This window comes from Salvelinus fontinalis, chromosome 5 (genome assembly GCF_029448725.1).
Source record: "Salvelinus fontinalis isolate EN_2023a chromosome 5, ASM2944872v1, whole genome shotgun sequence".
Lineage (NCBI taxonomy): Eukaryota > Metazoa > Chordata > Actinopteri > Salmoniformes > Salmonidae > Salvelinus > Salvelinus fontinalis.
Genome location: NC_074669.1, coordinates 33,878,592 through 33,900,694, shown reverse-complemented (window position 1 = coordinate 33,900,694; position 22,103 = coordinate 33,878,592). Strand labels below are relative to the sequence as shown.

The 22,103-nt window shown below is 44.3% G+C and overlaps 1 protein-coding gene across 1 annotated transcript in view; it reads right to left on the bottom strand.

The window, feature by feature from the left end:
- LOC129855505 (G-protein-signaling modulator 2-like) overlaps positions 1-21,558 on the bottom strand; it is a 30,466-nt gene extending 8,908 nt beyond the window's left edge. Inside the window, exons 1-3 of the mRNA XM_055923230.1 lie at positions 21,397-21,558; positions 3,413-3,634; positions 2,049-2,184 (exon numbers count right to left, since the gene is read on the bottom strand). Coding sequence (XP_055779205.1) covers positions 2,049-2,184; positions 3,413-3,634; positions 21,397-21,425 — 387 coding nt within the window. The 5' untranslated portion in view covers positions 21,426-21,558. The remainder of the gene's footprint in view (positions 1-2,048; positions 2,185-3,412; positions 3,635-21,396) is intronic.
- Positions 21,559-22,103: the final 545 nt, after the last annotated feature.

Genomic DNA, 22,103 nt, shown 5'->3' with positions numbered 1-22,103 from the left:
GGGGGTGCTTTGCTGCAGGAGGCTGGTGCACTTCACAAAATAGACGGCAACATGAGGAAGATTATGTGGATATATTGAAGCAATATCTCAAGACATCAGTCAGGAAGTTAAAGCTTGGTCGCAAATGGGTCTTCCAAATGGACAATGACCCCAAGCATACTTTCAAAGTTGTGGTAAAATGGCTTAAGGACTTTCAAAGTATTGGAGTGGCCATCATAAAGCCCTGACCTCAATCCTATAGAAAATTTGTGGGCAGAACTGAAAAAGCGTGTGCGAGCAAGGAGGCCTACAAACCTGACTCAGTTACACCAGCTTTGTCAGGAGGAACTTATTGTGGGAAGCTTGTGGAAGGCTACCCAAAACGTTTGACCCAAGTTAAACCATTTAAAGGCAATGCTACCAAATATTAATTGAGTGTATGTAAACTTCTGACCCACTGGAAATGTGACGAAAGAAATAAAAGCTGAAGTGAATCATTCGCTCTACTATTATTCTGACATTTCACATTCTTACAATAAAGTGGTGATCCTAACTGACCTAAGACAGGGAATTTTTACGAGGATTAAAAGTCAGGAATTGTGAAAAACTGAGTTTACATGTATTTGGCTAAGGTGTATGTAAACTTCGACTTCAATTGTAATTATTAATCACTTATTCTAGTTCCCCAACTATTTAGTAGTGGAAGAACAAGCTCCCTGTTATGGCCACAACCAATGGACTTTCAGTCATGCACTAAATCTTCATTAAGCAAGGTCTTGATGTTTTGATTGAACGTTTGAATAAGATATTAGTGTTGGGCTGGAACCAAGATCATTACAATCCAAGAATATTATTTACTTGTGTTGGATTCTAGCTTGAAATATACTTATTCATGTTACCATACTATAACTTATTGATTACGTTACATGTAAAGATGGTATATGTTTAGGTCAATGGAGGGTGGATGAGAACTAGGTGTATGGAAAGTTACTGAGTGAGGAAGGGGAAGTGAATAAAGTTTACATTCTGTCAAAACATGGTATTGTTGGGCCTCCCGAGTGGTGCAGCGTTCTAAGGCACAGGGAATTTTTACTACGATTAAATGTCAGGAATTGTGAAAAGCTGAGTTTAAACGTATTTGGCTAAGGTGTATGTAAACTTCGACTTCAATTGTAATTATTAATCACTTATTCTAGCCGTCACCACAGACCCGGGAGCCGTCACCAAAGACACGGGTTCAATTCCAGGCTGTATCACAACCGGCCGTGATCAGGAATCCCATAGGGCGGCGCACAATTGGCCCAGTGTCATCCGGGTTACGGGAGGGTTTGGCTGGGGAGGCTTTACTTGGCTTATCACGTTCTAGCGACTCCTTGTGGCAGGCCGGGCGCCTGCAGGCTGACCGTTCCGTTGAACGGTGTTTCCTCCGACACATTGGTGCAGCTGGCTTCCGGGTTAAGTGGACGGTTGATAAATAGCGCGGTTTGGCGGGTCATGTTTTGGAGGACGCATGACTCGACCTTCGCCTCCTGAGCCCGGTGGGGACTCGCAGCGATGAGACGAGATCAATATTGGGGAGAAAAATGGGGTAAGAGAGACAAAAAACTAAAACATGTATCGTTAAATCTCATGGCTCCTAAGGAGGGAGGCAAAAGGCAAAGGTTTGGTTTCAGTAACTGATAAGGTAGGACAGCCATGGATTAGGGAGGAGTGAGGATTTCGGCGTCAGGTGAAGTGACAAGGAACAGTCCTGTTACACACATATACTTACATGCACATGAAGGTTCTACCAGGAGGCAGGGCCATGACTATACCAGCGAGAGGAACCAATTAAGTTCCTGACTAGCAACAGAGATGTATTGGCTGTCTAGATGTGGAAGGAGTTGATACCCCACCTAGTAAGAGTGTATAAATATATGTGCTTGTGTAAACAGGTATTTGTCTTAGCAGCTGTTTGACCCAGTGGGTGAATAAACTTTGTTTGAGCTTTTCTTAGTCATCCGTTTTGAGTTTTTACTCTGTTTAGAACCTAACACTTGTGATTAAATTATTACGTTTGAATGTCTCACCTTATCGTACATCCCTCTGGTAATGTCATAGTGTCTTTGGCAACAGACCACTGCTTCATCAAACCGTCCCAGAACCTTCAGGGTGTTTCCAAGGTTGCCACTGGCTTTTGCTTCTCCAAGTTCATCCCGAATGGTTCTGGAGAGAAATCACATCCAAACACAGAATGAGAAACGTCAATGTTATACTGTACCATGACAGACATTCATGACCCCGATAAGAGAAATTAGAATTCGTTCCACAAATCAGCATTTGTCTCCTTACTCTAGTAAGGCTCCCATTTGAGGTGATAAATGTTTCATCCGCATGGGATACTGTGACCTGGGTGCTTTGCTTACTTTCTGCCCAAACCAACAAACTGATGACTTGGTCACTTTGTCAGTCCCCCAGCTCTCATTTCTCTAGACCTTCACAGTTCACGTGGTCCCGTGTGGCTCAGTTCGTAGAGAATGGCACTTGCAACGCCAGGGTTGTGGATTTGATTTCCAAGGGGGACCCGTATGAACATGAACACTAACTACTGTAAGTCACTCTGGATAAGAACGTCTGCTAAATGACTTAAAAATGTAAATTTAAGAGTGAAACAAAACCTCTCATTGGACCAGTTTTATAAGGGCAGCAGACCCTCACGTTAGTCTTATGATGTCTTCAATTGGCCAAAGGCAGTGGCTTAAGGCGGACCTTAGGTTCCTAATGTCATGGCGGTAGTGTGCTCCTGGTCAGAAAGGTCATGGCGGTAGTGTGCTCCTGGCCAGAGAGGTCATGGCGGTAGTGTGCTCCTGGCCAGAGAGGCCATGGCGGTAGTGTGCTCCTGGCCAGAGAGGCCATGGCGGTAGTGTGCTCCTGGCCAGAGAGGCCATGGCGGTAGTGTGCACCTGGTCAGAGAGGTCATGGCGGTAGTGTGCACCTGGTCAGAGAGGTCATGGCGGTAGTGTGCACCTGGTCAGAGAGGTCATGGTGGTAGTGTGCACCTGGTCAGAGAGGTCATGGCGGTAGTGTGCACCTGGTCAGAGAGGTCATGGCGGTAGTGTGCACCTGGTCAGAGAGGTCATGGCGGTAGTGTGCACCTGGTCAGAGAGGTCATGGTGGTAGTGTGCTACCAAGTAGCGTCTGTAGAGTCCAACAGCTCCATCTTAACTCCTCCTCCACATTTACTGGATTGGTTGAACAGTGTAGAATAGAACCTCCCAACAGTGTTTTTACCCCTTCTCGTCAAGACCAGAATGTATGGTATTTAGTTTCACGTGTTTATTTTACACCTGCTACAGGTGTAAAAGGTTAGGTCAGAGTGAGGTTGTAGCGGTGTTCTGATGTCATGGCGGTGCTGTGTACCTGGTCAGTGTGAGGTCGTGCAAAGTGTGTGTACCTGGTGAGGGTGAGGTCATGGCAGTGGTATTCCAGAGCCTTGCTATACTCCTGCAGGTGAAAGTAGGCGTTGCCCAGCTGGCTGTAAATGGCGCTGAGGATCTGGAGGTCGTCTGTGCCCACCTGGATGGCCGACTCGAAGAAGGAGACCCCAGCTTGGTAATCCCCCACCTTACACTGCCGCTCTCCCTTCAGGGCCAGGTCCAGACATGACATCTCCATCCTAGAAGGAGAAAAAAACTTTATAGCCCAATTTTTGTGTGTGTGCGTACTTGTGTGATCAGACAGTCTAGGAAAAGAAACTCATTTAGGAGGAAAGTTGAGGTGTACTTTCATCGGTTCTGAATTTTAGATTGTTCAGCTGTGGAAATGATATATTCAAAAGGATAAGACAAACCACTTCTGTATTTTAAAGGTTTAATAAAACAGGTTGCAGAACAAAGGGGGAAAACAGAAAATGTATGCAACAGAGTCAGTCACGTTCTCCCCTTAAAACTCTCATTATATGAACATCCTTTTGCGTTCATTCTGCCAGTGCCAGGCCCAGACCATAACATAAGTCTAGCCAATAACCCATCTGGTTCAAAGTAGACCATATATTACACACAGAATTATCTATTAAGACCACTATAGCAAATGTAACAGCTAGAGACCCTTAACCTCAGAAGACGCCAAGTTCTGCCTATAGGCACGTGAAATTTAACCGTACCCAACACATCTTTATGAAAGGAATTTTTATTGAACCTGGACATTGTGCGGCAGACAGGGTAAAACAATATTAACACTAGAACCGCATGGCCTTTCAGCATATAAGTACCCACTAGAAAACATTGCCTGGGCGTCCCCTTTAGCATTCAATGCGTTCGGAAAGTATTCAGACTGCTTGACTTTCTCCACAGCCTTATTCTAAAATAGATATCCCCCCTCAATCTACACAAAATTCCCCATAATGACAAAGCAAAAAACAATAACATTACATTTACATAGTATTCAGACCCTTTAATCAGTACTTGGCTGAAGCACCTTTGGCAGCGATTACAGCCTCGAGTCTCCTTGGGTATGATGCTACAAGCTTGGCACAACTGTATTTGAGGAGTTTCTTCCATTCTTCTATGCAGATCCTCTCAAGCTCTGTCAGGTTGGATGGGGAGCGTTGCTGCACAGCTATTTTCAGGTCTCTCCAGAGATGTTCGATCGGGTTCAAGTCCGGGCTCTGGCTGGGCCACTCAAGGACATTCAGAGACTTCTCCCGAAGCCACTCCTGCGTTGTCTTGGCTGTGTCCTTAAGGTGGTTGTCCTGTTGGAAGGTGAACATTCACCCCAGTCTGAGGTCCTGAGCACTCTGGAGCAGATTTTCATCAAGAATCTCTGTACTTTGCTCCGTTCATCTTTGCCTTGATCCTGACAAGTCTCCCAGTCCCTGCCACTGAAAAACATCCCCACAGCATGATGCCGCCACCACCATGCTTCACCGTCGGGATTGTGCCAGATTTCCTCCAGAAGTGACACTTCGCATTCAGGCCAGAGTTCAATCTTGGTATCATCAGACCATGGTCAGAGTCTTTAGGTGCATTTTGGCAAACTCCAAGAGGGCTGTCATGCGTTTTACTAAGGAGTGGATTCCGTCTGGCCACTCTACCATAAAGGCCTGATTGGTGGAGTGCTGCAGAGATGGAATAACTTTCCAGAAGGACAACCATCTCCACAGAGAAACTCTGGAGCTCTATCAGAGTGATCATCAGGTTCTTGGCCAAGGCCCTTCGCACCTGATTTTTCAGTTTGGCCAGCTTTAGGAAGTCTTGGTGGTTCCAAACTTCTTCCATTTAAGAATGATTGCGGCCATTGTGTTCTTCGGGGCCTTCAATGCTGCAGAAATTGTTAAGTACCCTTCCCCAGATCTGTGCCTCGACACAATCCTGTCTCGGAGCTCTACGGACAATTCCTTCGACCTCACGGCTTGGTTTTTACTCTGACAACTGTGGGAGCTTATTTAGACAGGTGTGTGTCTCTCCAAATCATGTCCAATCAATTTAATTTACCACAGGTGGACTCCAATCAATTTGTAGAAACATGAAGGATGATCAATGGAACCTGGATGCACCTGAGCTTAATCTCGAGTCTCACAGCAAAGGATCTGAATACTTATTTACATAAGATCACATTATTTTTATTTTTTATGAATTAGCAAAAAAACTGTTTTTCGCTTTGTCATTATGGGGTATTGTGTGTAGATTGATGAGGGGGAAAAAACTATTGAATCGATTTTAGAATAAGGCTGTAACATAAAATGTGGAAAAAGTCAAGGGGTTTGAATAGTTTCTAATCAAACTTAATTTGTCACATGCGCCAAATACAACAAGTGTAGACCTTAACGTGAAATGCTTACTTACAAGCCCTTAACCAACAGTGCAGTTCAAGAAGAGTTAAGAAAATATTTACCAAATAAACTAAAAAAATAATAAAAAGTAACACAAAACAACAAATGCACTGTATTTGACAAAGTGTAATGGAAACTGCAGAATAAGCTCATCAGATTGTCAATTGAGTCTTGTCTACAGGCTAACTCATCATGTACAAAATCAGTTGCGGGCCGACTGGCATCGTTTGTTTTCCGCTCATCAAGCTGGATAGAGTCAGGGATATGGTTTGCGTCATTCTGAAGGCCTAATGCAACACATAGCATGTTCCTGTTTCCCTTATAATAAATTAGTAATAGAGTTACAGTAAATAAAATAGTCCTGTAACAGCTAAAACATAAGAGAAATGGTATCATTCGCCAAAACTGATAAACAGGCATAAACTCCTCAATACACTATTGTTGTTCTAAATTAAATCAACATATTCAACCTCCTCATTCAGCCTACTTTAAATATGATGTTTAGCAACTTGCACAATTGTAACCTATTCCATCCATTTGTCATTCAGTCAGTGGGCTGGCATCAATTGTTTCCCTGGATAGAGTCAATGATATGTTTTGCATTATTCTAAAGGCCTACTGCAACACATTAGCATGTTATCATTTCCCCTACAATACATTCGATTAGTAATAGATTTACAGTAAATAAAAGTCTAATAACAGCTTATTTTTACAAAGTAAAATGTAAAAAACAAAAAACAAAGGCGTGGTCAAATTATTTGGCGCTGATAAAGGCTTAACACAAACTCAACGTTACACTATATTGTTGTTCGAAATGAAAGTCAACCTCATTCAGTTAGGCCTAATTTAAATTCAACCGTCAAGTAAGGTGCACAATTATCACCCCTTCGTCCATTTGTGATTCATTCAGTGAGGAGAGAGCGACGCATTAGCGTGTGGCTGGGTACCAACATCCTGCAGCACATTATCTTGGCAGATTATGTTAGGACTAGGTGTGGGGGAAAAAAGGTCAAAAAGACCAAATACTTTTCTGTTATTGATTTGAAAATTCAGATAAATGAGTAGGGTAAAATACAAACACTTAGGAGAAGTCAGGGAAGGAGCAGGACATAGCTACAAAATCAAACATCAGTGGCTGTTGGCCTATGGCGGTTTTAGTGTTAAAAGCCGACAACAACCACCACCACCAGAACAAAACACACACATAAGATCGTAAATAGCAAACATATCAGTTACGGTCAGAGTGCGGTCCCAATCAGAGCATACCAGACCTAGCCTGGTCCCAGATCTGTTTGTGCTCATGATAATTGCTGTCATTTTCAAGCCAAACATGGCATGACAATAGTTTGCACGATAGCACAGACTGGCACTCAGGATACACCAGACCAATGACATGGACTGCTGAAGTACATTTGTCATGTTGGTATACAGAAACAAACATAATTCCACGAAGACAGTTCGGCTCCACAGCACACCCATCCGTGTATGTGGTTAGGATCTGCATCTATTCTGTAGAACTTCCCAGTCGACACCCTGCCACCACCAGCTTAAAAACAGTCGTGGTTGTTTACTCCTCAAGGAAGTTGTGTTGCTTTCTTAAAAAGTACAGCTTCAGGCATTCTCTGATGCCACCATAGACAGAGGCAGCAAAACAACAGGCATTTTTAAATGGTCTCTCCAGAAGAGTAGTGCCGTTCACCAGACTCTTCCTGGGTTAGCCTGAGGACGAGGTTACAGTACCTACCAGGAGAATATACCGCTGAGGGAGTGTAAACTATAGGAGTCTTATTACATCACAATTAACCTACAACATGGCTTTGTCCAAGCATGACTCCCCACCTCCATACGGCACAGCATAAAACACATGCTTGTATGCACACGGCCTGAAGTGGCAAAAACAATTGTCAACTCAATCCAACAGTTATCTCCTGCTCTCCTCGCTACCAATCAAGCATTTTCAAGCATCCGATACAAACTTCAAGGAACATTAGCTGATAGGAATATAGTACATCGATGAACAACAACAAGCAATGTCCAAGACAAATCATTACTGTGATTAGAGTTTGATTAGAATATTATGCCCGACACCCATAAAAAGCTACTCTGTCTTTGGGCCTGACATATGGGCCAGTCAAGAGCAGTCATCCAGAGACTTCAGTGCTGCACCTATAGCTAACATACAGTACCTGCTGCCTCTCTTCATCCTAACCCACTCCCGGACCCTTGATAGGACAGACATCTCAAGCTTCTTGATCACTCTGTCACTGGCTATGATCGAGACAGGCTCCTTCAGCGAGAGACAACTCAGTTGCTGTCCTTTGGCGTGCATACACATACCAACGGCGGTGAACCGTTAGCTAGCCCAGGCCCCGTAAAAAAATAAAAATATCCCCAGGGAGACTCCAACACCGACACAGTCTCTAAAACGGTCTTTCTGACCTGCTGTAACAGCACAACTTCAGGCTATAACTGCCTTCTGTCCTGGACTCCTGACCCCTCCCAGCTGGTCGTACAGAGCGTCAAATATTCTGTTGACAGTCTAGTCAGGGCTGCAGTCGAGGTAAAAGTTGGTTTCACATACATGAATGGGTTCAGGAGTTGTGGTGGTGATTACAGTAAGCAGGGCTTAGCCGACGGCAGCATATCGTCTCCTCCCTCTTGGCCACCTGCTGGTGGGTGTCACATCTCATTAGCCAGCACGTTCAGAGGTAATTACAGAGGATAGCTAAGTGGCTTCGGGATTGGCTAATGCCTTTTGTTACAAAATACCTGTGAACTCTGACTAAGGCTGGGGGATACTCACAACTTATGGCTCGCAGACAACTCAACGAATGTGGATCTAGTGTGTGTGTGAGTGTGCTGATCGTTCAGCGCACTGTTTTAGGGACCAAACGCTGTGGTCCCTAAAACAGAAAATTAGCACTCCTGCAAATTTATTTTGTTAATATAATTTGATCTTTGAGAAATTAAGTTATTTGATTGCACCCAAATTGACCATGGTTAATGGGTTCTGTTCCAGGTGCATCTGCCTGGCAGTTTCTTCACATGGAATCTTTGCTGCTGCTTTGGCGCTCATATGTCTCACGTAGCCCTGTGTGTCAGACTCATGAACACCTGTGCGTTAATAGCAGCCAAGTCAAGCATGTTGTAGAACACAGGAACAGGCCAGTAGCAAGTTCCTCCTTTCACCAAGTACAGCCATGCCCTCTGATGCGAAACATTACCCAACACTCACCTGCTGATTCACCTGCATTCTTTCCCAGATATGGAAAGCCGTTCAGCATGAAATGTCATCATCCATAGATCTTGTAGCAACAATAACGCAGCATGTGCATCCATCTGTCTTAGTCTTGCCATTGTAAATTACGCATGCTCTCACTGTGTAACACACTCCATTAAGGTCTAGAGGACAATTCCACCCCAAAACTATCTTTTGGTTTTTGTTTCATTACGCCATTGTTGACATAGTTCAAACGTTTTGCTTGTCAGCAATCAAGTTAAGATATTTTACTTTCAAAATAGGGAAATCATCCCCGTATGATGCATTTTGTATCATATGACGCAAAACCGCATCAGATGAAGCAAAATATTTCTCAATGAGAAATTCTGCACCAAACATCTTGGATGTAAAATTCCCCGACTAGGATCTCCTTGGAAAAAAACATCAAAATGAATGACACATTTCCTAAATCTGACTATTTTGAGGGAGTGTATACTGGCTATGGCGTCTCAAAATTGACAAAATGGTACTACTGCCGCTTTATTCGTTTTTCAAGCAAAGGTTTTTTGAAACATTTTTTTTTTTTAAACATTTATTTATATCAGCCTTGTTCTCCCCATTTCGTGAGTCCCGTACGGACTCGGGAAAGGTCTAGAGCCAGGCGTTCTCCGAAACACAACCCTGCCAAGCCGCACTGGTTCTTGACAAACTCCGCGCTTAACCCGGAAGCCAGCGGCACCAATGTGTCAGAGGAAACACAGAACAACTGGCGACTGCGTCCACATGCATGCACCCGGCCCGCCAGAGTCGCTAGAGCGCGATGGGACAAGGACATCCCGGCCAACCAAACCCTCCCCTAGCCTGGAGGATGCTGGGCCAATTATGCGCCGCCTCATGAGTCTCCTGGTTTCGGCCGGCTGCGACACAGCCCGGGATCAAACCCGGGTCCGTAGTGATGCCTTAGACCGCTGCGCCACTCAGGAGGCCCTCAAAAAGGTATTTTAAGGGAGTATGCAAGCACAATCATTCAGGTCACCTACTAGGCGAACTGAAGCATGCTGACACCTTAATAAAACCGCTGGTATTTGGTGGACTGATATAGGGTACACCATTTTGAGATTATAATTAGAATAGATGAATGCATAAGAATGACCTGCCCTGTTCTTCATTAAAAAATTGGTGATTACATAATTACGCATCGTTCACTTCCCCTCGCTCATCAACACCCATTCTCCCCCATCATACTATACTTAATTTATTTTATCTATTGTTATATCTGTGAAATTAGTTTTGGTTCAGTTTCGAGGCAATTATGGGGGTAATTATCAACTGGGCACGGCACCTTCAACTCTCAGAAAAAGGAGTGGAGCAGGCCCTAATGTCAGGAGGAGGAGCAATGGGGAAAACCATTCAAAAAAATTATGTCCAAACTGGTTATAACTATTACATTTTTGTCATATTAAGATTCTAACAACGACAGTGTGTTAAGGATGCGCGATATATCGGAATAGGCCGATTAGCTAAAAATATTAAAATCGGCCCGATGTCTAGTTTAACGCTGATGTGTAAAACTGATGTCAAAGCTGACGTGCATACCTACATAACGTAGGTACGTGACGTAATGACACCACGTAAAATGTAGCGCTACACAGCATTCCTAACCTAGCCCACAATGTATGCTGTGTGGATTGAGCAGTCAACAAGTCGAGCAGTCATTTGAAAGACTGAGACAACTCAAAAGGTGAAATCCATTAACACCAAGATAATGGAAATCATTGCCCTTGACAATCAACTGTTCTCTGTTGTGGGTGATGTTGGCTCTTCGCCTACTGGTCGATCACCGGTACACACTACCAAGTGCGCTATTTTTCAAATGTTGCCCTACCGGAGTTACACAGTAATAGCGTTACTGCCATTAGCTTCACAACTGACATTTGGACCAGCGATATCAGCCCCATGCGCATTGCTGAGTCTGACAGCGCAGTGGGTCGTCAAGGATTTCGTACTGAAGTCGTATGTCATGCTCATGAACGTGCTAGCTGTATAGCCCCTGCAGCCATTTCAATGGCATGTGAGAACATGTTTTAAACATGAACACACCAGCCAGCTCCATTCAAACAACTGACTCGAGAAATAAACTCAACTGCGCCTGCAGCAGACGTGATACCCTCTGACATGGCATTGAAGCACCTGCTCAATAGAACTGCCGACACAGGCTGTGAACAAGCGATTCAGTGGCATTCTCTTTATTGTGTCCCTACCATGCTCGATGCTATGTACAAGGACCGCTGCTTCGATGCAGACAAGAAACAGGGTTTACGTGAATTGTTACATACACAGCTGGACAAGATGGAAACAGACAGTGCCAGTGCGCACCGAGGAAGATGCGCCACGGACAGACAGAGCTGAAACTTCACTGCTTGACATGCATGATGATGAAATCCTGGTTGAGAAGGAAGTGACTGAACAAATGACCAACGAAACAGCACAGCTGTTGGGACACAGATGTGATACAGCCTGGATTCGAACCAGGGACTGTAGTGACGCCGCTGCATCCGTGTGTGTGTTAACTGTACTAGAATGCTTTAAAAAAAAAACGATACCGATAACTAATATTTTTTAAGGGAAATTATTGGGTATTGGCCAAAAATGTCATATCGGTGCATCACTAGTGTGTTATATAGACCTTTTTAAGAAAAGTCAAGGATGAGGGGGACATGACTTTAAATATGGCAGATTTATTAAACATCTAGGGGCGGTTCCACAGAGTTTAATTAAACTCAGGACTAGGCTAATTCTACTTAAATTCATCCAGATGAAAACAAATTTCTTTCGGAGACTGGTTAACTTTAGATTAATTAGTTCTAGACTAGGCAGTCCAAGATTAAGGTAAATAAGGACTAACCAGTTAATCTTTGTGAAGCCTGATTAGAATAACGATGTGCACTTGGTGCTAACCTGAGGATACTTAAAAAAAACAGGGATGGGACACTAATACAGAAAGAAGCATTGTGTCGAATTGGAGAAAGTTACCTATTGTAACACAAACAATATCATACATAATTACTAATATAATTGATATATTGTTTAGTCTAAAGGTCCTGTGGAAAAACAAAAATCAACTTAATAAAGACAAAAGCTGTTGCTCGTAGGGAGCGTTTCAAGACCAGAGAAAGATGAGCTGGGGGACTTGTTGACCGGGATCATTGATAGCCAGCAACCCCAGGAAGGTATCCCTGATGAGGACCAGTTGGACAGTTCAGATGGGGGACCGTTCCAATCCTCATTTGGTAGGAAACATTCATTCAACATGTGCTATCCCCGGACTGCAGGGAATATTATGTAATGAACTCAACTCTTAAATAAATCATGTTCTCTAATGCAGCAATGTAATCATCACTTGTCTTGTCTGAAGGTCAACCCACTACATCTGCATCAGCCAGTAGGGGAGATTGTTTCACTAACCTGGGCCAGAGGACAAAGAGGCTGAGCATGCATGAAACTGGCCATGGAATTTCATGAGCGCAAACGAATGTATTTAAAAAAGAGCATGATATGAAGATGCAAATCCTTCATGTTGAGTGAAGTATGAAGTATGTATGACGGAAAAGGAGAGAAACATGAAGCAGCAGCAGTAGGTAACATTGTTCTTCTCGAACCAGCACCAGTTAGGGGTCCCGATATTTCCATATGTGAATCCATGGCTATTGTTTTCTTCAATCACTTGAGCTACACTAAATGAAAGTATGTGGAGACCTGCTCGTCAAACATCTCATTCCAAAATCATGGGCATTAATATGGAGTCAGTCCCCCATTTGCTCCCCACTTTGTCCCCCCCCCTTCTGGGAAGGCTTTTCACTAGATGATGGACCATTGTTGCGCTTCCATTCAGCCACAAGAGCATTAGTGAGACTGATGTTGGGCGATTAGGCCTGGCTCGCAGTCGGCGTTCCAATTCATCCCAAAGGTGTTCGATAGGTTTGAGGTCAGGGCTCTGTGCAGGCCAGTCATGTTCTTCAACACTGATCTCGACAAACCATTTCTGTATGGACCTCGCTTTGTGCATGGGGGCAATGTCATGCTGAAACAGGTAAGGGTCTTCCCAAAACTGTTGTAACAAAGATGGAAGCACAGAATCGTCTAGAATGGCATTGTATGCTGTAGCGTTAAGCTTTCCCTTCACTGGAACTAAGGGGCCTAGACCAAACAATGAAAAACAGCCCCAGACCATTATTCCTCGTCCATCAAACTTTACGGTTGGCACTGCATTCGGGCAGGTAGCGTTCTCCTGGCATCCGCCAAACCCACTGCAATTAATGCAATGCAGCATCTTTTTGGTTGAAAGCTCAATGTTGTTTGAGACACTGGAAACCACTCTTCCATATACCAAACATACGCTCCACTACAACTTTGGTGCGGACATGAGCTTGGTTGTACCATTGTTGCTCAGCTCCTATTGCATGAAGATAGTGGTCTGTACATACCCACTGTCACCAAGTATGATTCCACTATGTTGTCATCCTTCAAGCTGAGCATACAAAGAGGAGTTTGGGAAAATCCTTGAGACATGACTTTCACCTTTCAAACGTGCAACAATGTTGAAGAACTGCAAATTGAGAGTGCACACTTTGTACATTTATTTAGAACCAGTTAAGATTCCTGTCCTCAGCATCTGAGGGACACTTGATGGGAATTTGACATCCATCTATACAGCCAATGACGCCATGGAAGTTCCTAGAACTCTACCTTGCAGTTGGCTTGGGCATACAGTCGGTTCACTCACACCAGACAAATCTCCTGTTTCACAATGGAAGGTTCCAGATGCCCAAAATCTCAGGAGGGATGGGCCTTCCCCGAAGAGAGTCAGATGAAAGTTATGACTCAAGCAAACAAATGTTAGCTGCATTTTCTTTGTACATACAAAAACGGTCCCTGAAATTGATTTAATCAAAATCATTCAGTGGGTTGTTCCTGTCTATAACCGCCCTTCTATCTGGCATTAGTGTTGCTATTTGATCATCATCGAAACAGTCCAGGTGCCACTGGAGAGTTCCTCAATGTGCTTGACACCTTGATAAGCTAATTTCCTGACAATGGCTCATCGCTCTTCATACTGGGCGACTTCAACTTCCAGACGTCTGCCTTCAATTAATTTCTTTCCATCCCTCTCTTTCCCCTCCTTGCCTCTTTTGACCTCACCCTTTCCCAAATCCCCTCCAACTCACAAGACACGGTTGACCTCATCTTTACTAGAGGCTGTCCGCGTACTAATCTCACTCCACACACCCCCCCCCCTGGTCTCTGATCACTACTTTGTTTTCCTTTTTGGTCTCCCTTTCCTCCAGCCACTCAGTCCCTACCCAGATGGTCCTGTGCCGTCATAATCGTCGCTCTCTCTCCTACTACACTCTTCTTCTATCCTATAATCTCTCCCTTCTGCTAAATCGTTCTCCCGCCGGTCTCCTGATCCAGCCTCTGACGCTACTGTCCTCCCTTTCCGCATTCTATGACTCGCACTGTCCCCTTTCCTCCCAGCACGCTCGTCCCTTCCCTCCTGCTCTGTGGCTGAGGGACTCATCGCGATTTTACAGAACAGGCCTGTGGGCAGCTGAGCAAAATTTTGGGAAAATTAAACTTCCGGAGGACCTATTATCCTTTCACTCCCTCCTCTCTATCTTCTCTTCCTCTGTATCCACTGCTAAAGCTTTCCATTACTCTAAATTTCAATCTTCTGCCTCCAACCCTAGGAAACTTTTTCCACCTTCTCCTCCCTCAAACCTCCACCCCCTCCTCCCTCTGAGCAGACAACTTTGTCAACCACTTTGAAAAGAAGGTTGACGACATCCGCTCCTCATTCACTCAGCCTATTGAGTGCACTGGTCCCACTCACGCAGAACTACAGATGAAATCCTGCGACTAGTGAGGTCTGGCCACCCGACAACCTGCCCGCTCGACCCCATCCCCTCCTCCAAGCCATCTCTGGAGAACTTTCTCCCATTCTTCACTTCCCTCATCAATCAAATGTATTTATAAAGCCCTTTTTACATCAGCCGATGTCACGAAGTGCTGTACAGAAACTCATCCCTGACCACTGGCTGTGTCCCGTCTGAATTCAAAATGGCCCGAGTCGCTCTCCTCCTCAAGAAACCAACACGCTACACATCTTACGTTAAAAACTATAGACCTATATCCCTTCTTTCTTTACAAAACACATGAGTGTGCAGTCTCTGATCAACTCTATTATCTCTTCCGGTATGATCTTGACCCTAACCAGTCAGGCTTCAAGATGGGTCACTCAACAGACTGCTTTTCTCTGTTTCACAGAAGCTCTCAGCACTGACAATCTCTCTCTCCCTCTCATCCTCCTAGAACTATCTCCTGCCTTCGACACCGTGAACCATCAGCTCCTCCTCTCCAGCCACTCAGGACTGGGCACCTCAGGCTCTCCACACTTGGATTGCATCCTACCTGGAAGACCGCTCCTACCAGGTGATGTGGAGAGGATCTGTGTCTGCGCCACATACTCTCACTACTGGTGTCTCCGAGGACTCGGTCATATCCTCCATGGGCTCGCCTATCATTGCTATGCAGATGACACTCAACTACTTTTCTCCTTCCTCCCCTTCTGACACCCAGGTGGCGAGACACATCTCTGTGTGCCTGGCAGATATCTCAGCTTGGATGTCAGCCCACCACCTCAACAAGATGGAGGTGCTCTTCATCCAGGGGAAGGCCTGCCCGCTCAAATAACTATCCATCACAGTTGACAACTCCAGTGTCGCCCTCGTCAGAGTGCAAAGAACCTTGGCGTGACCCTGGACAACACCCTGTTGTTCTCACCAGACATCAAAGCAGGTTCATGACCTACGACATCCGTAGAGTACGACCCTACCTTACACAGGAACCGGCGCAGGTCCTAATCCTGGCACTTGTCAACTCCTGTCGTGACTACTGAAACTCGCTGTCGGCTGGGCTTCCTGCTTATGCCATCAAACCCCTGCAACTTGTCCAGAATGCTGCAGCCCGGTTTTCAACATTCCCAAGTTCTCAAATGTCACCCTTTCCCTCCGCACACTCCACTGGCTTCCAGTCTAAGCTCGCATCCCCTACAAGACCATGGTGCTTGCCTACGGAACAGCAAGAGGAACTGCCCCCCCCCCCCACCTTTAGGCTATGCTCAAACTCTACACCTCAACCCGAGCACGTTCTGCCACATAAGGTCTCTTGGCCTTCCCACCCACACGGGAGGGCAGCTCCCACTCAGCCCAGTCCAAGCTCTTCTCTATTCTGGCACCACAATGGTGGAACCAGCTTCCCCCTGAAGCTAGGACAGCAGAGTCCCTGCCCATCTTCCGAAAGCACCTGAAACCCTACCTCTTCAAAAGAGTATCTTAAAATAATCCCCCTCCTCACCTTGACCGCCAGCTCTGACTTTGATGATAACTAGTGTACTTACTATGCCTGTGATGTGGTTATCCCACCAAGCTATCTTAAAATGAATGCGCTAACTGTAAGTCGCTCTGTATAAGAGCTTCGGCTAAATGAGTTAAATGGAAATCAGGTTCAATTTAAGCCTTCACTTAGATCTAGATGAACTCATTGTTCTTCTGGAAATTAGACAAAAATCTAGACTGGGCAACGGGGCAGAACAGGACCGCAGTACTGAAGCATGTAGCGCGTATAAAATCGCCTGCCCTCGGTTGCAGTTCCAAACTGCCTGTGGTAGCAACGTCAGCACAATAACTGTTCGTCTGGAGCTTCATTTAATGGGTTTCCATGGCCGAGAAGCTCCACACAAGCCTCAGATCACCATGCGCAATGCCATGCGTCGGCTGGAGTGGTGGAGTGATGAATCACGCTTCACCATCTAGCAGTCAGATGGACTAATTTAGGATTGGCTGATGCCAGGAAAATGTTACCTGCCTGAATGTATAATGACAATTGTAATACTTGGTGGAGGAGGAATAATGGTATGCGCCCGTTTTTCATGGTTCGGGCTAGGCCTCAGTTCCAGTGAAGGGAAATCGTAGCGCTACAGCATACAATGACATTCTAGACGATCCTGTTCTTCCAAACTTTGTGGCAACAGTTTGGGGAAGGGCCTTTCCTGTTCCAGCATGACAATGGCCCCCTTGCACAAAGCGAGGTCCATACAGAAATGGTGTTTGCGAGATCGGTGTGGAAGAACTTGACTGGCCTACCAGTCGAACACCTTTGGGATGAATTGGAATGCAGACTGCGAGCCAGGCCTAATCGCCCAACATCACTCTCAGGCCTCACTAATGCCCTTGTGGCTGAATGGAAGCAAGTCCCCGAAGCAATGTTTCAACATCTAGTGAAAAAGCCTTCCCAGATGAGTGGAGGCAGTTATAGTAGCAAAGGGGGGACCAATTCCATATTAATGCCCATGATTTTGGAATGAGATGGTCGAAGAGCAGGTGTCCATATACTTTTGGTCATGTAGTGTATTACTGACTAGAAACCGATTAATAAAGATAGAGAGGATGAGATTCAGCGAACCTCTACACGAGTTTCAGTCACCCTCGATATGAACTTTGGAGAAAGGGTCGACTGACAGATATAATGAAGTCAATGTCCATGATGGAGATAGTTGTGCAGCCGTAGATACTACAGCAGCACAAACAGGAACAGGGTAAGAACTCCATTTCCTACAAGGCACTGTGGTGGCCCTCTACTTATCCTCCAGTCGGGTAAATAAGGCCAATCTGTAGAAATCCACTTGTCTGTATTTAGTGCATTAAGTCATTAAAATGGGTTGTTCCACCTCAAAAAGCACAACAAAAAATTGGATTGACACCCACCATCTCAGATTGTTCTGAAATTGTTTCTGTTAGAAACAGATAAGATTAGAATTCCTGCAACAGTTTGTTGAAATATAAATAGACTCCACCCAACAATCGTCCATTTTAATTTAAAGATTTATATAATATTCAGTAAATATAGTCCCTTACATCTGATTTGTACCAAACATTTTTCTAACCAAGTTAGACATGAGGAATCGAAAGAAATGGTTAAAAGCCACCCAGAGACCCTCCATTCCCAACGCCAACCCCACCTCAACAAGTATATAGTATCAGCTCTATGTCTGAAAGGAATAGGTCTAACTCACTGTCTAAAAACAAATGTTGGTCCAAAAACAGATGTTAGGTACTATAGTTATTAAAAATGATATGAATCCTATAAATTAAAAATGGCCAATTTGGGTGCAATCAATTAGCGGAATTTTTAAGAGATGGAATTATATTGACAAAATAATGTTACAGGAATGCAAATCTGAACCGTTTATTATTTCAGAACAATCTGAGGGTGGTGGCTGTCATGGCTTGGTGAAATGACATGGAACGACCGTAATGACTGTCCTGGCCCAAGGTGCCCTCGGCTTGGTTGTATGCTACGGTGAACCACTATGTTCACCTATTAGCTTTCACAAGGACAGGTGGCATCAAAGCACTGGTTAGGTCACACCACCGGTCTAAGTTATATTAAATGAAGGTTTCAGTCATGCACATGGCAATAACAGATTGTCTGTTGACCAGGATCTTTACTCCCAGTAAAATGGGGCGGGTTATTTTTTACAAGCAAGAGAGACGTTGCTATGTAATCTACACGGATATATCAGACCGGTTTGCTCCATTTCCAGGCAAACCGGTCTGCAGAATGACAGTTGGACATGTTTTGAAATGTGCTTCAGTTCAGAGACACGCTCCAAAATGGAAAGCAGAACATGCACAGTCTGCACTGTGGAGGACTGAGGACAAACTATAAGAGACATTAGAAAGCAAAGCATTCACTTGAGGGTTCTCAGTAATGTTTCATTCTGCTATTAAATATTGACAGGAACGAAACACCGCTTTACAACCCAGGCCTGTTACGGCTACTTCAACTCCATATCACTGGCCTCCCACTGGGATGTAGGTTTACTGAGACTGAAGGAGAGAATCGCCTACCTCCGGTCACCGTCACCACAGGGAACACAGATTGAACTTACCAACACATCAAATTACATTCCAAAAAGGGTGGTAATAGTTACATGGCCAAAATGAGAGGAGAGCACACATACTTTATATATGTGGCGGGAATGAAGCGCTTGCTCCTCGTCCTGAGCACAAAGCAGAGAAACACAGCTGTCCATTTGGGTGCATAACAAATCATTATTAGTCATTATGATCCAAATTAAAACCAGGCGGAGAAAAAGAGAGCTGGAGAGCATGGTGGAGGAATCACAACCAACCCATACACTGTGGGAGAAATAAAATGTAGTAGCTCAAATAAAAACTCAACCAGATGCAAACCAATTCAACAGGAAGTCAGGCAGCCACCGCTGTGTGAGTGCCAGAGGGTAGGCAAACATTGCACAAGGTAAAAAAAAAACAGCAAAGACCTCACAAGTAAACCCCCCCCCCCCCCCCCCCCCCCCCCATCTCTCGGTCACCCTCTCTGTTTCCTTAGAGGGAAACTGGAGATTCTGGGTGAGAAAAAAGGCCTTATTCTCCATGTGCAGCACAATAGCAACACAGACTCAGTGACACAGGTACAGTAGCAGCAACCAGAATCAGCTGGACAAAGCGGAATCAGCTGGACAGTCTGTCAGTTAAACTCCACAACTACCTGGAGTTGTTTTTTGACCAGACTATAGAGTGGTCTGGCAAGACATTCAATTAAAGAATACACACATTCAGCGTGTAAATGGTTGGGGGCTTGAACAGAACTGTGTACGCCAAAAGTCAAGGTCAGAGAGTTTCAAATATCAAGCCAGCTTCACCTATGGGCAAAACGGTTAGTTTGTAAAGCACACTAAATCCAATGTTATGGTGGATTAATAAAGAAAAGCATTCCAGTTACAAGGTGCTCTCTCAGTAACAACAGACAGTAAGACCAGGCCTCGCACTGGAAGGATTGGGGCCAATATCCTGTAGAGCAGGGATGGGCAACCACCCCCCTTTTGTATGCCCGCGGATCAATTCCTCAAAAAGCAAAAAAAAAAAAAAAAAATTGTCAGGGTCAAAATGTACTGGGTTAGAATAGTATTATACACACATTTGGTTGTGCATCAGAAGTTTCTCGCTTGTTATTTCAGTCACTCAATTAGCCCATGTCAGCTAAAACATGTTCTATTGGTAAATTGTCTGAGCCAGATATTTGTAATAATCATGTTCGAATTATGGACAGGGAGGCCCACCTTGATTTTTCTCAGTCAGTCACTCTGGATGAGGGTACGCAGACCAGCGAGCCACTACAGCCCCTCATGATGACTTCAGATTTGTTGTGGCCTCCAGCCCCATCAAAATTGCCAATCTCTGCTGTAGAGGGTTCAGCGTAATCACAACCAGGGAGTGAGACTGCAGGCCCAGCAGCGTGTAAAAGGAAACCATTCATGGAAGACTTTGGATTAGGGCTGCCTGCATTTCAGCTTGGATGTTTGGCCAAGAGGGAAGACTTCTCATTCTCAAAGCCTGGTTTTAGCCTCTTTTACCTACTTTCAAGACTGATGAAAGACAGGCTGGTGGGCCAGGGCAAGTTATTTGGTTTTCTAGATGGTTGAAAAAAGAGCGAAACACCGCAGATAAGCAAACGAGTCGTCAGGACCTGATGGGAAATTTGCTTGCAAATGACTGTACTGTGGATTTGGGTTGCACTGTGTGGCTTTGAATGGGCTCCCGAGTGGTTCTGCGGTCTAAGGCACTGCATCTCAGTGCTAGAAGCATCCCTACAGACATCCTGGTTCGAATCCAGGCTGTATCACAACCGGACGCGATTGGGAGTTCAATAGAGCGGCACACAATTTGCCCGGGTTTGGTTGGTGTAGGCCATTACTGTAAATAAAAATTTGTTCTTAACTGACTTGCCTAGTTAAATAAAGGTTAAAATATAAAAGGTTAAAATAAATACAAATTAACATGAAAACATCATAAACATGTCCACCATGCTGGAGTCAGGAACTGGTACACAAAGTCAGATCTGACACACCACCTATTGCCCAATATCCTGTCCTATTCGGACAGTAATTAAACCTAATGAAATATACCAATTGATTTCGAAGTATATGACCTACCTTATAGATTAAAACTATTTTACCCTTATCATAACCTTAGGGCCTATCAAACATTTTACTCCCTTGTTTACATTTTGTTGGTTGGTCCACTTGGTAGTATACCATTTTTCGCTGTTAGTGTATATCAGATCAGTACAAAGTACGCAAGAGGCTTCTCAAGCACAGTACAATAAAACCTAGTTAGTGTAGTTTACATATTCATGCATTTAGACTTCAATTCCATGCACATTTCCATGAGCCCCAAAGTTAATAAGAAACTGTTTTCATGCGTGGAGTCGTCTGGCACGTTCGCATTAGTAGCCTGAGCAAACTTACCTTATAATTGTGTATTCGGATTCGCCCATTCAATGTGGCTTAGACTTTAGAAACCTAACAGCAAATCCTATACATATTTTCAATTTCGCGGTAATGTAGATTTTTAGCAAATAGACCGTTTCATTGAAATGAAAAATGTTTTCCTCACTACTTTCTCCAGTGCCCGCCCACCCACCCCCCACAAAATACAAAATTGGCCAATGGCGCTAAACACAACTTGAAGCAAACCACGCCTTATAGTAACACTGTATCCTTGACCAATTACATTTCGACATACCTATAAACGAGTCTAATATTTGAATAAGAAATGCAATCTGATTCACAAGACTCTGTTATGAGGTAAATGGAAGAAATTACATGCATGTCCACCTAATGATCACTAATAATGCTTTATTGCTCAATTAATTTAGCAACAACAATTTGAGGAAGTCTTGTCCTCTGTAGTATCAACGATGTTTAATCTCCTGTTCTCTATTTATATACTGTGTTCAAAAAACGATTTGTGAGCCAAATTCTGCTCTCTCTCTCAGACTAGGGATGGATCAGTCTCAATACTCTACAGCAGCTTCCTCTTACACGCTGATCTGAAAACCAAAGACGTGGAAACATTTCATTAATATGTTTTATGTTAAATATACACATCCTTATCGATTCATAAAGTGTTCTGTGCACTTATCCCCAAAAATGTGTCTGAAAAATTCAGTCAA